This window comes from Ixodes scapularis, unplaced genomic scaffold (genome assembly GCF_016920785.2).
Source record: "Ixodes scapularis isolate PalLabHiFi unplaced genomic scaffold, ASM1692078v2 PGA_scaffold2__306_contigs__length_199485367, whole genome shotgun sequence".
Lineage (NCBI taxonomy): Eukaryota > Metazoa > Arthropoda > Arachnida > Ixodida > Ixodidae > Ixodes > Ixodes scapularis.
Window position 1 is genome coordinate 132,477,268 of NW_024609857.1, and position 16,354 is coordinate 132,493,621.

At 46.3% G+C, this 16,354-nt stretch overlaps 1 protein-coding gene across 1 annotated transcript in view; it reads right to left on the reverse strand.

The window, feature by feature from the left end:
- Nucleotides 1-16,354, reverse strand: part of LOC120840739 — a 143,039-nt gene that overhangs the window by 39,055 nt on the left and 87,630 nt on the right. The window contains exons 11-12 of the mRNA XM_040211392.1: nt 6,665-6,844; nt 60-207 (exon numbers count right to left, since the gene is read on the reverse strand). Coding sequence (XP_040067326.1) covers nt 60-207; nt 6,665-6,844 — 328 coding nt within the window. The remainder of the gene's footprint in view (nt 1-59; nt 208-6,664; nt 6,845-16,354) is intronic.

Below are 16,354 nucleotides of genomic sequence, written 5' to 3' on the forward strand. Positions count from 1 at the left end.
ACTCGATGTTACACATATTAATGTATTACTCTTTTTGAATTATGTGTATACGACCTTACCTGATCGGCTCCATTATGATATCCGCCATCTCCCCTCTTTTTAAGCCTTTCTTTACAAGTATCGTTTGCACTTATAAAATATCCTGGTAGTTTGATTTCTTCCTTAACTATGTGTGTGTCTTGTAAGAGGCATTTAAATAGGTCAAGTCTGCAAGTATACATTAAATAATATAAAGATCATGTTTTATTTTGTGCGCTGTTGAGTAGAAAATAACATGCTAAGTTAGAGCACCTTCAGACATGGATACTGCATCGACATTCTGGCATTGCAAAGTAGTAATTTGCTCTGAAAATAATTGCTATATTTGATTTGGACCAAATTGGACAACTTCGTTCATCAACTTGCAAACCTTTGATGCGTCGTGAACGAAGCGGCAACCTTACAGCGACAGCCGTTAGTTGGAACCATATAGTAATAATGTACGCTAGAGCTTGAACCGGCGCTATTGTCTACTCTATGGGACTTCCGGTTTTAAATTGAAGCAGACAGCAAGCAGTCCACTTTTGTGGTGCTTCTGCGCGTTCCTATGGGAAAACGCGCGTAAACTTTGTCTCTTTACGGAGGAATAAGATAAGTTACTTTTTTTACTTAGGTTGTAACGTATATTTGGTAAATGATCTAGCATAATAAAAGTGCAATTGCTTTTGCTACAGCCATGTTTAACTTGCCAGTATTCCGGGCCATATAATACGTTCCACATCAAGTATGTAAAGGGAAGGGACGAATCTAAGCAAAAATAACAGTTAAAAATACCTAGAGGTTTTTTAGATAGCGCCATGGCGTCCCGTTGACGCTAATATTTATATCATGCGAATTTTTATGCCAATAAAATAGCCCTCATTGACGAGTGGTTAAAGCACGTTGACAGTGAAAGTACTCGGTGCGTATCTTTTATTGCTGTGCTGAAATTATCTAGCGATAAGAGGTTTCCGGCGTTTTCGATGTACACATATTTGGAGCATGCAGACATGATGTATTGAGCGCTATAGATTGTTTCAGCTTAAGTTCAGACGCAGCCGACGCTACGAGCTACTGGGACGTCCAAGGAGCGTCCAAAACGCAAGTCACTTAGCCTTTCTGTTTATGCTTGGTTCAGCGGTGACAGAACACGCACAAAAACATGACGAACGCTATGATGATGAGCTTTTTACGCTTTCTGATTGATTCCATCAGCTTGCGTTGGCTGCGTCTGGACTTTAAATGGAACGAAATTTAGGTCGAACATTCCTTGCACCCACACATAAGTAGATAAAATAAAACGAGCGCTATTTTTTGTAAATGGCGATGGTTAGATGGCGTTCACTTCATTGTGATCGTTTACATGCGCCGGTAGGTACTGATACATTGTTATTGCTTAGTTCTTGACGTGCCTTAATTTTCGAAATGTTCTTCATTACTTTGGCACTTAAGTCTCCTGCAGAAAAACCCTGATGCCGTGTCTGCGCTAGCAGCGTCGGTGTACATAAATGGATAATTTCACACGCTATTTAAAACCATTATTTTGAAAAAGAAAACAGTAACTACCCATTATTTTTACCTACACGACAGAGAAATGTTATGAAATATTGCAGAGAAAATAAATATTTGTAGTATTTTATTTAATAATAAACGCAGAAAGACGTAATGCACCCCACCTTTGTCATAGAAATGCATTAACGGAAGTCAATTTTAGAGAGGTTTCCGTATGCTTCAATTTGTAACCGTACACTAGCGCCAGCTGAACCAATAGCGTACATACATCAGGGTGAGGCTATGGTGGGGAATGTCACTAGGTAATTGCATGGGCCTTCTCCGCGAACACCCCGATGACGTCATCAATTACGTGATCGCGCTCCACCACTCCTGCCGCCACTGAGTTTATATCAACACAATACCATCCGCCGTCGAGCCGGATTCGAACTAGCGACCCATGGACAGACTAGTGGGGTACTATTACAGGTAATCAAATTACTCGAAATCAATTACATTTTATAGTACTTTTATAATCGTTTGATTAAAGTAATTAGTAAGTAATCACAAGAGTAACCTGATTATATTTAGAAGTATTGAAATTACTTCTAACGGTTACTATTTTATTCCCTTCCTTTGCTAATGGCGTCTTTTGTTCGTACAAGTTTCCTACCGAGGAATCCTCGACCCATGTCTTCGGCGGGAGGATTGTTTACCGAAATTGGTTGATCAAGAAAATAAACAGTCTATAATTCGGCTATTCTACTCCAGTAAAAAACGGTACAAAATACCCGTTTTCAAATCGGTAGGCAATTCTGTAGTTTGGAACGTCTCATCCAATCGGAAAAGTAACGGGTACTTTTCATGTAACGGCCAATTACTTCTTTTTCGTAAGTTAAATAAATAATATAATTCAATACTTATTAACCGAGAGTATCTGTAACAGTATTCTATTACTTTTCTTCCAGTAACGTGTAGAAGACAGCCTATTAAGGGATGGAAAGTTTTCTTCCACAGTCAACGGCTCTACCAACTAAGCTATCGAAGGAACAACGTTCAGGAATTAAGAGTAATATCTAGAATATGGTCAGCTGAACAATTACAAATTAGTAAAAACCGTTAGGTTTAGCTGACCATCTTCAAGTATGTACCAACTAGCTCAAGTAAAACCTGTTGTACAGTGATATCTAGTTAATTTATTTCCATGTTTGATAACTCTTCGCCGTCCCATGAGCCTCCAGCGTGCACGTGGTGTCAGAGCACGGCAAAAGGCAAGGGGCGGCGCACTGGAATTTCCTCACGGAGTACATCCAAATTGTACAACATAGGGCGAATCCGGGGCCCTGACAGGGTCCTGTCCTGGTGGCCTAGTGCTTAAGCAGAAGGAAAAAACAGCTCGCGGATGATATAAAGTGCTTCCGATGCACAACCTGAGGACACGCTCAAAAGACTGCCAACGGAAGATGAAATGTAAATCAAGTGGTGGCAGGCACGCAAGTTTCATGTGTGATCAGATTCGGACTCCAAGGAAAGATATCAACGCCAATGTCAACACAACAAGCGTCGTTTACTCTAACGTTACGATGGACTCAGGAGTGCGTCTGCAGACTTTCCGAGCATTCACCGCGGGAGATCGTGCAACTAGCTACTTTCGCGGCGTCATCTGTGGAGGAAGTAAGCGGACTTTCATACACACCGACGTTGCAAGAAAGCTAAATCTTAAAGTGATCAGCACTACGAGCCTCCAGTTGACCACCTTCGGAAAATCATCGACACGCTCCAAAGAACAAGCTGGTTAAGGTGATCCTCCGTAGTCAATGTGACGGAAAGGAGTGTGTCCTCGAGGCTATTGAGGTGCCTTTCATCTGCAAAGACATCTTGCAAGTACCAGGGGACCATGACTTCGTAATGAGTATCGAGGCTGACGGACGACTCATCGCGGACAAGACATTGAACTAAGGTATGGAGCCCCGACTTGGCATCAGTTTTCTCCTGGGTTCAGACCAGCCTTGTAGAATCACGCGAGGCGAGGTTCGTCGATTTAGAAGAAATGACAGCATGATTGCCATCGACACCATCTTTGGCTGGACATTCTAGGGTCCAATGTCCCTGCGCTGCTCCCTGTCGGGCAGTGCAAACACGATGGTCTGCGTCCTGAACATCAGCCTGTAGACACACGACGGCAGCGATGTGACACTCTGTCGCTTTTGAAAGCTTGATGGTCTCAGAATTACTGGCGAGTCACAAGCGAAGAACGCAGAACTGGAGGCTGTATGAAGCGAAATTCAACGCACAATCATGAAAGCGGACGGCCGTTATGAAGTTGCATTGCCGTGGAAAGAAACTAGGCAAGACCTTCAGGACAATCGATCCGTTGCTCACAAACGACTGGAGGTACTTCTCCAACGACTATCACAAAACGAGCAACTTCTGGGTGAATACGACAGGCCCATAAGAAGCTACATGACGCCAGGCCAAGCTGAAAGGGCACCACGGCAGAAATTCATGGCTGACTCCCAACGAGTAAACTACACACCACACCAAGCAACGGTACGTAGCAGCTCTACCACCACGAAATTACGGATCGCTTTTATGCATCACCTCATGGACCCGGATGCAGCTCACAGAAGAGGGTCCCAAGTTTGACGCCGACATGGTGCAGGTTTTGGTGCGATTGAGGCTATTTCAGGTCGCCATCGCAGCCGAAATGGAGAAGACGTTTTCGCGGATTAGCGTTCACCGAAAGGGGTGCCCTACGGTTCTCGTGGACGAAAACGAAGCCAACACCAGGAGCGGCACCAGACGTTGAAGAGTGGAGAATGACCAGAGTGCCATTTGGTACCACGTCCAGTCTATTCTAGCTGACCCAAACCTTATGCGCCACTTGAAGAACGCGGAAGAGCACGTCATAAAGACAGCTGACCGATTGCGGGGTGGGTTTTACGTAGACGACCTACTTGTCGGGGCCTCTACAATTGGTAAAGCCAGACCGATTTACAGTGATGGGAAAGCAATCATGGCCGAGGCCGGAATGCGACTGCGCAAGTGGACGTCCAGCGCAGTTTAAGTACCTAACGCATTTGATGAGAACGAAGAAATAGCATCCGAAGAACCAAGCGAAGTCCTCGGACTTGTATGGCAGCGCAGTTCAGACACACTGATGATTCTCATGAAAAATGTCCTGCATTTTTGTCAGCACTGCGACCAAAACCAAGCGTTTTGTGCTACGGGCATGTGCTCAAGTGTTCGACCCCATGGGCCTTGTCGTACCATACATTATTTGAGTAAAGATCATATTCCAGCAGCTGTGGGAACGTAAGATCGGCTGGGATATGGTGTTCCCTGACGATCTTGCCACAGAGTAGCTGCAGTGATGTATGGGGCTCACATGCTTGAAGACCCTCTCTTTCGGCCGCCGTACTTGCCGTGCCTGACAGAAAGCGCCAAATCAATGCAGCTCAACATGTTTTGTGACGGAAGCTTACTAGCCTACGGGCCGTGCGCCTACCTACGCGTAGAGGACCAAAACGGGAACACATCTGCAAGCCTCGTACTTGCAAAGTCTTGAGTGGCGCTGCTGAAGTGGCTGAGGCTTCCTCGTCTAGAGCTGCTGGGAGCTTTGATGGGAACACGTCTTGCCCGCTGCCTTATCACGACAATGAATCTGCAGGTGAAGACGTTCTACTGGATTGACTCAACAATTACACTTCATTGGATTAGGGCCAGGCATCAAAATAAAAGCCTTTCGTCGGAAACAGGCTGAATGAGAAACAAATTAAAGCGACCCCTCCCCAAGCAGGAAACTGGAGTCACTGCCCGAGAAGTCAAAACCCAGCGGACATGTTCACGAGGAAATCGGCGCTCAGGCGCTGATCGAAAGCCGACACTGGTGGCACGGCCCAAATGGCTTCTGCGGAACCTGGCGAGTGGCCGAAGGGAAAGGTGTTGCGCGACAGCATACCGGCGATGCTGAAGGAACGAAGTCGGGAGCACCACGTGCTGCACACCGCGGAAGAGACGACGTCGCAGCTACTGAATCTGAGCAGCTACAGTCGCCTCCTCAGACCCCTGCGAGTCACAGCTTGGATTTTACGTTTCATTGCGAACAGCCGGAACAAACAAGAAAAGGCCGAGGGGCCACTTGCCACTGAGGAGCTCGGGCGAGCTGAGAACTACTGGATATTAAAGGTACAAAGCGCCTACAGAATCAAAATGGCAAATACAGGAGGGAACCGAAGTGCAAAAAACGATGTCACATTGTTGAGACCCTTTATGGTTGCGGATGGACGGATCAGAGTTGGTGGGAGGCTTCAGAATGCACACGTCGACGTGGCCGTCAGACCCCCCCCCCCCCCCCCCCACTCCCCCCTGAGCTTTTGCCACCATCTCGCGGCCTTACGGAACTCGTCGTCAACGACGCACACTGACGGACGATAGACGGTGGCGACCAGGATATCCTGAACGAGGTCGGCGATCATTATTGGGTGCTGTGAGTGCACCAGCTAGTCAAGGTGGAGGTAAACCATTGCAACGCTTGCCGAGGAGGAAGGCTGAAGCCAGCTACTGCGTCGACCACTCCGTGGTCGAAAGAGCGCCTTAACTGAGCCGCCCCCCTTCGAAGTGGTGAAAACAGATTTTCCTGGACCACTACTGGTGAAGGTCGCCCGACCAGACGAAAAGGCCTACATTTCTGTTTACTTGTGCTGTGACACGAGCCGTACACTCAGAATTCGTTTCAAATCTAACGACTGAGGCCTTCATTTTGTCTTTCAAACATTTCGGAGCTTGGGAAACCTGAATTTGTCGGTAGGTCTCATGACGTCAGGTCACGCGACATTAATTTTCCCGGCAAAGTTATCGTGGTAACCTTTAGTTTATGCCCATGCCATTGCAAAACAGGAAAACGGGCCACTAACAGCAACTGCTGCAGAAAAAAAAAAAGAAATAGTTGCACGAATAAGATTGCGTGGACACTGACATGGGCTGTGGCCGGAAGGACAAATGTGTAGACCAACACCTGTTCAAAAACACGTCAGCGTTTGCCCACACCAGGTAATGGCGTAATCTAATCAGTGAAAAAAGTCGTGTTTTGTTTTAGTTACTACTTCATTGATACATTATATAACCAAACGCAACTTCTTCAAGTAGGTCTTACGTGAGAACATGCCGAATATTGGCTTGACAGCAGCTCGATAGGCGATATATATTCTTGTTATGATTACCGACGCTCATTGTTGAGCTCATTACGAACCCTTGGTCGTTTGAACATGTTTCTGATCCTGGAGCCTTTGGCAGATTCCTTGGTGCTGGGCTCCCGTCATGAGGGCAGCCAAGTCTGTAGATTGAAAACAGATACCTTTTAGTCAGACACAGCTTTAATGCGAATGCCAGAAAACACGAAAAACTATTGACCACTAAATAAGATGCTGTCATATAAATTTATTCTCCTCTTTTATAATTCAAGTTTTTCTAACCTCCCTCAGAAGCCTAAAAGGTGAGAGGAAAATCAAAACTTTTGGAACAATTATTTACCTCTTAACTAAAGTTATTGACCTGCTGAAATTTTTCTGTCGGCGCCCGGTTGAAAACACATAAAACGAAACCCTATTAGAAACATTACGAGGAAATTAAACTTTTGCTCAATGATCCCCGTTTTACAATTAATTGGCTTCGCGTTGAATTCTACAGGCAATAACTGAACATTTTTAGTTCATGAAATAGGCATCATATATTTTAGTCGTAATCTATAATTTTCGGTGAACTGGCACTTTAGCACCATGCTGAAGTACAAAAATAAATTCGTCCGAATTTCAAGTTAAAAACCCAATTTTCGTGTAAGGCTCAACAATTATTAGACGCTGGAGGAAATGAGCCATCTACGTTTATGTCTGTACTTTTAACCTCTTTGTTCACGTTTCACCATTGAAAAGCACGGCGAAAGAGCACGAGTAAGCAAGTGATCGCACCACCTCGCTGCCTCGTTCCGCGCGATAAAGTCTGTCTGCTATTGTCAGCGTCTTTATGGCAAAGAAGCGTCTTCTTTGTGGACGAACGCACGAACATTGCGACTGAAGTCAGCAACAGTAGACGTTGTTTCGAAGGCCGTCTGCTAAAGTGATCGCGACAGCCCTAGACCAAGTCGGACGTGCCGTAGTCGAGATGAACGCTGAGAGTGGTAGCGGTAGCCTAGCCAACCCTTAGCGCCTCTGACGAGGCTTCCTGCACGCTCCCGCCTGAGATATTTTTCCCATGTTCTCCGAGCGAAGAGAGGCCTGGTTGCACATAACACGGTTTGCTTGGAAGCAGCTTGGAGCCCAAGCAATCGTTTCAATCAATCAATCAATCAATCGAGTTTATTGTCATGAGTTGCATCGTACAATTTATTGAGAACCATCTGGGCCCATAGCCTTTTGGCTAGTTTGGGCCCATTTTAATAATAACATATTAGGAAGGCAGCACTCTTAAGAAATATTACTGGAAATACAATAAAAGGAAAAGAAAAAAAAAAGAAAGAAAGAAAGACAATAGAAAATAAACGTAGAAAGTGACTTGTTCAACTATATCCGGTAATTTATACATTATATAATAAAAACACGAGGAGCACGAGTGAATTCAAAGTGAAATGAATTTTTATGAATTCAATAACAGAATATGCGATTGAGTTTCAGGATGGTGGGAGACATGTTCTATTTAAAAAAATATAGTATTTCAAAGCGCTGTTAAAGTTACCTGACTGGGTGACTGAAGATGGTAAAGTGTTCCAGATTTTAGTTCCGCATGATTGCATCAGTCGCTCGCCGTATACGTTATGAGACCGTGGTATGTTAAAGTGACCAGATGTGTTCGCCCTTGTTAATCGGTTACCCTTAATTAAGATGTTCGCTGGCAGTGGATTGTTTGATTTTAAATTATTATTTATTAAGCAAGCAATCTTATATTGTTTAATTTCCAGAAATGTGAAAATGTGAAGTTGATGAAATATGATATGAGACGGTTGGGAATAGTGGGAGTATGTCAAGATTCTGAGGGCTCTCTTCTGTAATTTAATCAATGGCAAAAGGTAAGTGTCATAAGTTACGCCCCAGGCCTCAATACAATATGTTAAATGACTATGAAATATAGCAAAATATATAAGTTTCATCGTGGGAGTGTCAAAGCATTGTCTCGCCTTCAGTAAGACATAACAAGCGTACGTTAACTTTTTACATGTATTTATAATGTGCTGTTGCCAATGTAGATGAGAATCTAATGTTACTCCCAGATATTGAAATGAACTAACTTCTTCCAGGATTGAATTTCCGATGCAAATTCGGAAGCTGTCGGTATTAACATCTTTTTTATTGGAACGAAAAACTATATACTTAGTTTTATTTATATTTAAAGTCAATTTGTTAGAATTAAACCACTCCTGGAGAACTGTAAGTTCTTGATTGATTGTGTTTTGTAAGTTATGCAATGAATGGTCCGTGTAAATTAAGACGGTATCATCAGCGTACATTATTGTGTCAGAGTTTAAAGCCATGTTAGGTAAGTCATTAACGTACAATGAAAAAAGTATCGGTCCCAGTACAGAACCCTGGGGAATTCCGGTGTTTATTTGTCTCATCGAGGATTTATGATCTAACAAAGAAACGAATTGCGAACGAGATGACAAATAACTTGTAAAGAAATTTAAAGAGTGACCTCTGAAACCATATCGTTGTAATTTATTAAGAAGAATTTTATGGTCTACGGTATCAAATGCCTTTTTAATATCTAAGAATACACCGATACTATTGTTATTGTCATTTAAGGACTCATTTATTTTCTGAGAGAGAGAGATAACAGCACTAGCAGTTGTCTTATTTGGACGGAATCCATGTTGATGCGGGGTGATAATATTGTATTTTTCTAAAAATGAGTTAATGCGTCGTACAATTAATCTTTCGAATAGTGTATTAATCGTGCTTAAAACTGATATAGGCCTATAATTTACAGGTTCATTAACGTTCCCACATTTATGTATTGGGCAGACCTTAGCGATTTTTAGTGAATCTGGATATACACCTTCTGTTATAGAATGGTTAAAGATATGTTCCAATGGAGAGCTAAGTACATCAATATTGCATTTTAAGACCTTAACCGAGATGCCATCAGAACCTGCAGATTTTTTTATTAGACATTGAATTAACTAGATTTATAATTTCTATAGTCGTAATTTCTTCAAAAATAAAAGTTTTTGGAAGGAAGTCAGGTAGAGAAACGGAATGTGCACTGCCGCTGGCAATGTTGTTAGCTAGGTGGTCTCCAATATTAATGAAGAAAGAGTTGAATGCGTCTGCAGTCTCATCCGTGACTATAACAGGAGTTGTTTGCTTTTGCGATCTTGGCTTAATAACAGAGTTAATCACATTCCACGTTTTCTTGAAGTCCCCATGACTTTCGGATATAAGTTTAGAGTGATATTCTTTTTTACGCGTTCTTATCAGTGATAGAGATAGGTTGCGATGCATTTTGTATTGTGCCAAGTAGTAAGAATTATGTTTATGACGTTTCAGTTTCTGCTGCCACATGTTCTTCTCTTGAAGTGCGCATAAAATTTGACGAGTCATCCAGGGGCAGATCGGTTCTGAATAATGTGGTTTTCTTAATTCACTCGACGAATCAGCGATTGCAGTTTTTAATACTGTGATAAAATTTCCAAATTCGATGTTGATATCTGAATTGAATAGTAAATCAAAGTTAAATGCCGATAATTTTCTATGCAGAAGTTTGTAATTAATGCGATACCTTAAATGGGGTGTACTAAGGTGAGGTGTTTCTTCAGCGTTTATAGGTAGAAATATGAATATTGGAAAGTGGCCGGCAATGTTTGTCTCATATACACCAGCACCGTCGTGTGCGTCTTGATTACATAAGATGTGGTCAATGAGCGTGGATGAATCGGGTGGCACTCTTGTTGGTTCTGTTATTACATTCGTAAAGTTAAATGACTGTGTTAGAAGTAGATAACCTGAGGGCACAGTTTTACACAAATCGATGTTGAAGTCACCACAAATGACAGATTTCTTACTGCTTTGTGAAATAAATGTAAGAATATCTTCCATTTTATTTAGGAACAAAGACATAGATGAATCCGGCGGTCTATATACAACAGCCACCACGACACCATAACAAAGTTCCAGAAAGAGAGCTTCTATGTCATTAGTTGAACATGTTAGATGAGGGTACCGTTGGTACCAGGCGATATTCGAAAGATTGTGCGTTTGTAGCTTCAGGCGCTGGGATTGTGTGCGCGTACATTGATATTCCGTGACCATAGCAGACTGACCTTATCATACGTAAGGAGACGACGGTTTGGCGGGATCAGGTGCGCACTTGGGCTTTTTTGCCGTGGTTTTTAATGTGCATAGCGCGAACAAAAAGAGCTCTAAACAAATACTTAAAGCAGATGGCTGATTTTCTGCAGCGCCTAAAACTTTGATAAACCTTGAAAAAAAATACGCACGTTTTTTGTTTTGTTTTGCAATCCGGCGGCTGCTTTTTGGCTTTAACAAATTTTTTGTCTCTCTCTCTCTCTGGAACATGGGGCTGAAGTATCAAACTGTCCGATCTACAGCAACCTGCTCTTTCTTTCTCTCTCTTGCTTGCTATTTAACATTAACGATATAAGAGCGAGCTCCGAGAAATGAAATAATTTTTCTTCTTTTTCTAAACTCGCTGCGCGAGCTTCCTGAGGCGCGAGAATAAAAACGAACAGTTCGAGCCAGAACACCGTGGAGCTCGGACGTCTTTTCTACAAACTGGTGACCCGGAATCCGAAGGCCTCCGCCGTCTCGTACCACGACCACAGCCAGCATGCAGAACCTGGCGCAAGACGGTGACACTACCGGCGACGGCGCGCCACTTTGTTCTCCCGACACTGCCCTCACGGGCATCCAGCTCCGGCTTCCGCCATTTTGGCCGAAAAATCCACGAGTCTGGATAACCCAGATCGAGGCTCAGTTTCATCTCCACCGCATAATATCCCAGCTGTCTCGGTTCTATTATGTCGTCGCCTCCCTCCCTCCGGCCGTTTCCGAAGAGCTGGACGACATTCTGTCCCGGCCTCCACCTGACGACGCCTACGACCACCTGAAGGGCGTCCTCCTCGAGCGGACGACAGCTTCGGAGCGCACGAGGATCCAGCAGCTGCTCACAGCCCAGGAGCTGGGAGACCGCCGCCCATCTCAACTTCTTCACCAGATGCGGCAGTTGCTCGGTCCCCAAGCCTCCGGCTCCCAGGACTCTATTCTGTCAGAGCTATTTCTCCAGAAACTTCCACAAGCAATACGCATGGTTCTGGCAGCTGCGGACGACATGCCGCTAGACCGCCTGGCGATGCTTGCGGACCGCACCGCTGAGTACGCTTCACCGTCCATCGCGACAATCACATCACACGAAGCGCGTGCATGGCAAACAGCCCTTTCAAGACTAGAGGCGCGCATGGAACAGCTATCCTGCGCTGTTGCCGCTGTGAGGCCGTCGCACGAGACACCTTCCCGACGAACGAGGCGGGATATGTCTCAAACTCGTTCATCCTCGAGACGCACCTCACGGTCAGCCGAAAGATCGCTCTGCTGGTACCACAGGCGGCATGCAGAACGTGCCACACGCTGCCAACAACCATGTTCCTGGTCGGAAAACCCCACGGCCCGTCACTAACAGCAGCAAGCGACTACGGCCAACACCCGAGCCGCTTGTTCTACGTTATGGATAAGATCTCTGGCCAACGTTTTTTGGTTGACACTGGGGCCGAGGTCAGCGTCCTGCCCGCGTCACGACTAAACCGTCAGCAGACGCAGCGCACTAGACCCCTACGAGCAGTCAACAGCTCTGCCATCGCCACCTATGGCCAGAGATCCCTCACCATTGACATTGGCACAGTGTTCTAGAGGGGGTTGTAGTGGCAAGAGCGGCGGCCGCTTTGTGAAGATTTTGCGCGTAGACGACACCATGGCGCTGCTGTTCTGTGCCCTAGGAGCGCGCCCCCGTCAGCCCCATCATCAGCGCTGTTAGGCGCTTACTACTGTGGTTTGACTGGAGCTTTTCGCGGTGCGAAACAACTGCTAATGTTGTTCTCTATACTCTGTTTCACCTTATGATGTACCGCAGGAAAGGCGACAAGCGCGAGCTCTTTGCTCTGGGGCACACCTCGGCGGCACACGCTCTCGTGAATTAGTAGCAGCTGCCAACGCTATGAGCTCGCGCTTCTAGCCTTCGCTGCGGTACAACATAAGGTGAAACGAAGTATAGTAAATTGCAGTTCTGCCTTCGGACTACTGCCTCTGGAGTGTGTGCTATCCTCTACTTGAAACATTCACGTGTTTTGAGGGAGATTATTGAATTAATATCAACTCCCCCCCCTCCCCCCCAGTACTGACACATCTTTCAGCAACGCTATCACTTGGGCTGCAGGCTTAATGGCTGCGAAAGAAGTTCTACGGTACTACATTTTGGAGCAGCGTACCGCGTCACCCTCGTCGTCTTCTTCGTTCATCGCACACATGCCATTAATTCTCCTAGGGCCCAGAACTCCAGCGCCACTCGCGGTATCTACATCGACCGTCTTCACGCGCTTCATTGTAAGTGGGCGCCGCTCTTGCCACTACACCCTCTAGAACACTGTAACATTGGACTGCGACGACTCTTCCGCTGAGTCTTCATTGTTGCAGAGCTTCGTGAGGCCATACTGGGAGCGGACTTCTTGGCGAACTTTGGCCTGGCCGTTAACATGCGGGCAGAAGCCTCACGGATGCTACGATATCGTTCACCATTCAAAGTATTCTTTCGTCATTCCAAGCTTCTCCGATGCGCCTTTTGGCGGCGTCTTCAAGATATGAAGCCATCCTCGCAGAATACCCAGCCATAACCCGACCGTGCAACACGGAGGTACCCGCCAAGCACGCCGTGACCCACCACATCATTACCAACGGCCCTCCAGTCTCTACGAGACCTCGTCTACTCTTCGGCGAGCGACTAAACATCGCACGCAGAGACTTCGAACATATGCTCGAGCTTGGCATCATACGCCCCTCCTCAAGCAATCGGGCGTCGCCTCTTCACACGGTCCCTAAGAAGGATCCAAACGACTGGAGGCCATGCGAAGATTATCGCGCCTTGAATACGTGCACGGTACCTGACCGGTACCCCTTGTTACACATTCACGATTTCTCCGCTGGCCTAGCTGGCACCAACATCTAGTGCAAGGTAGATCTTATTAAGGCATACCACCAGATTCCAGTCGAGCCAGCGGATATGCCCAAAACCGCCATCACAACTCCGTTCCGACTATTTGAGTACGTTCGGATGCCCTTCGGCCTCCGAAACTCCGCGCAGACTTTCCAACGCCTTATAAACGAAGTAACCAGAAGCCTTCACTTCATCTTCGCTTATGTTGATGATATTCTCGTGGCCAGCTCCTCTCCAGAAGAACACGAGCAACATCTGCGACTTTTGTTCGACCGGCTGCAGGAGTATGGCCTCGTCATCAACGCGAAGAAGTGCGTTTTCGGTGCCGACGCGCTGGACTTTCTCGGCCACCGCAAAACATCGTCGGACATCCTACCACTCCAAGAAAAAGTCCGGGCAATACGCGAGTTCCCTCAACCTACCTTACTTTCAAAGCTTCGCGAATTTCTCGGGCTAGTAAATTTCCACCGTTGATTTATTCCCCACTGTGCCGAAATTCTACAGCCTATGGCGGACCTGCTGAAGAACAAGAAATCGCCATCATCGTCACTTAAATGGACCGATAAAGTTACATCAGCTTTTTCCGCCGTGAAGGAAGCCTTGGTCAACGCAACCCTGCTGGTCCATCCACAAACTGAAGCTGCTACCCGGCTCATGACCGACGCGTCCAGTACAGCTGTAGGTGCTGTACTACAGCAGCTTCTTGACGGCCAGTGGAGGACACTAGGTTTCTTTTCTCAGAAACTGAAACCTGCAGAAACGCGATATAGTACGTTCGGACGAGAATTCCTTGCCATTTACCTTGCCCTTCGGCAATTCAGGTACATCCTGGAAGGTCACGAGTTTACGTCCTAACGGAACATAAGCCCTTGACTTACGCGTTTCATATAAATCACACAGCCTACTGCTCCCAAAAATTCCCACAACTCGCCTACATCTCAGAGTTCACGGTAGATCTCCGTCACATCAAAGGAGAAGACAACTCAGCAGCGGACGCTCTTTCCCGCGTCGAAGCACTTTCAGCAGCCTCTGGAGGAGTAGACTTCGAACGCATCGCTGCCGCGCAACAAGACGACTTTGAATTGAACAACCACCCTGAGACGCTGAAGTCTTTAATGTTGAAGCGGATTCCCCTCCCTCACTGCACCGGTGCCATCCTCTGCGACAGGAGCATGGGACATCCTCGACCTTTCGTCCCATTGACACTTCGTCGGCAGGTCTTCGACCACATCCACAACATCAGCCACCCGGGCATCCGAGCCACGCAGCGACTGGTGAAAGCTCGCTATGTGTGGCCTACAATGAACATGGATGTACGAGGTTGGGCCAGACGCTGCCTTCAATGTCAGTGCTCTAAGGTGAGCCGACACACTGTCACACCTTTGAGACCATTCCGTGCCCTCTCGGCACGGTTCGACCATGTTCACCTCGATCTTGTGGGCCCCTGCCATCATGCCGAGGCTTCACGTACATCTTGACTTGCGTCGACCGCTAGACCAGGGGGCCCGAAGCCACTCCCCTGGTCGACATCAATGCCGAGACAGTCGCCAAGAACTTTATCGACATCTGGATATCCCGCTTCGGATGTCCATCCACCGTCCGTACGAACCGGGGACGACAATTCGAATGTTCGCTGTTTGCTGCCTTAGCCCAGCTCCTCGACACGCACCACGTGCACACTACCTCATACCACCCGTCAGCCAATGGCATGGTGGAGAGGTTACACCGACAGCTCAAGGCCGCAATCACGGCACGAGATGGACGTCTCAACTGGATCGATCATCTCCCATTCGCGCTTCTCGGCATTCGATCTGCCTTCAAACAAGACCTGGAATGCACCTCGATTGAATTGGTTTATGGATCGCCACTCCGACCCCCTGGAGAATTTTTCGATATTACCAAGTGCACTCCAACGATTCCAGACCAAGTGTACCTAGACGACTTGAGGCACTTCATGCAAGAACTGAAGCCCACACAACCTTGGATGCCCCATTCTCAGATCTTCGTAAGTCAGGAATTGAAACCTTCCACCCACGCATTCGTCAGAAAAGAAGTTAAGAAGAAAGGTCTCACGCCACCTTACGAGGGACCCTTTAAGATACTCGAGCGCACCGAGAAGACCATGACTCTTGACATTCACGGACACCGAGAAATCGTCGCCATGCACCGAATCAAACCCGCATTTCATGACTCAAGTTCTCATCCTTCATACTCGGAGCAACTTGTGACACCCCAGGAAACCAAGAAAGCAAGAACTGTTTCATGGGCCACATAACTCCCAACACCCTTCTTCTTCTTATTGCCACCCTTGGATCAACTACAATTTTATTTGTATTACCGTGCTCCATGCTGCCAGGGGGAAGCCCTATTGGCGACGTGCGCGACTGAAAGCGTCGCTGTGGTCGGCCTTCCACGATTGGCCGAACGCTGACTATAACGTCAGAAAACGATTTATCATCGACGGAAATAAGAGGAATGAAAGAACTTTAATTTTGATGGTGTTGGCACTGTTCCTTTGAGAGCGCAATGATTTCAAGCTTCCACCATGCTATTTACAAACGCCATCGAACTTGTTGTTTGCAAGGTAATGACGTCACAAGGGAGAACCGTAGGAGGGTGCCACCAAAACATCTTG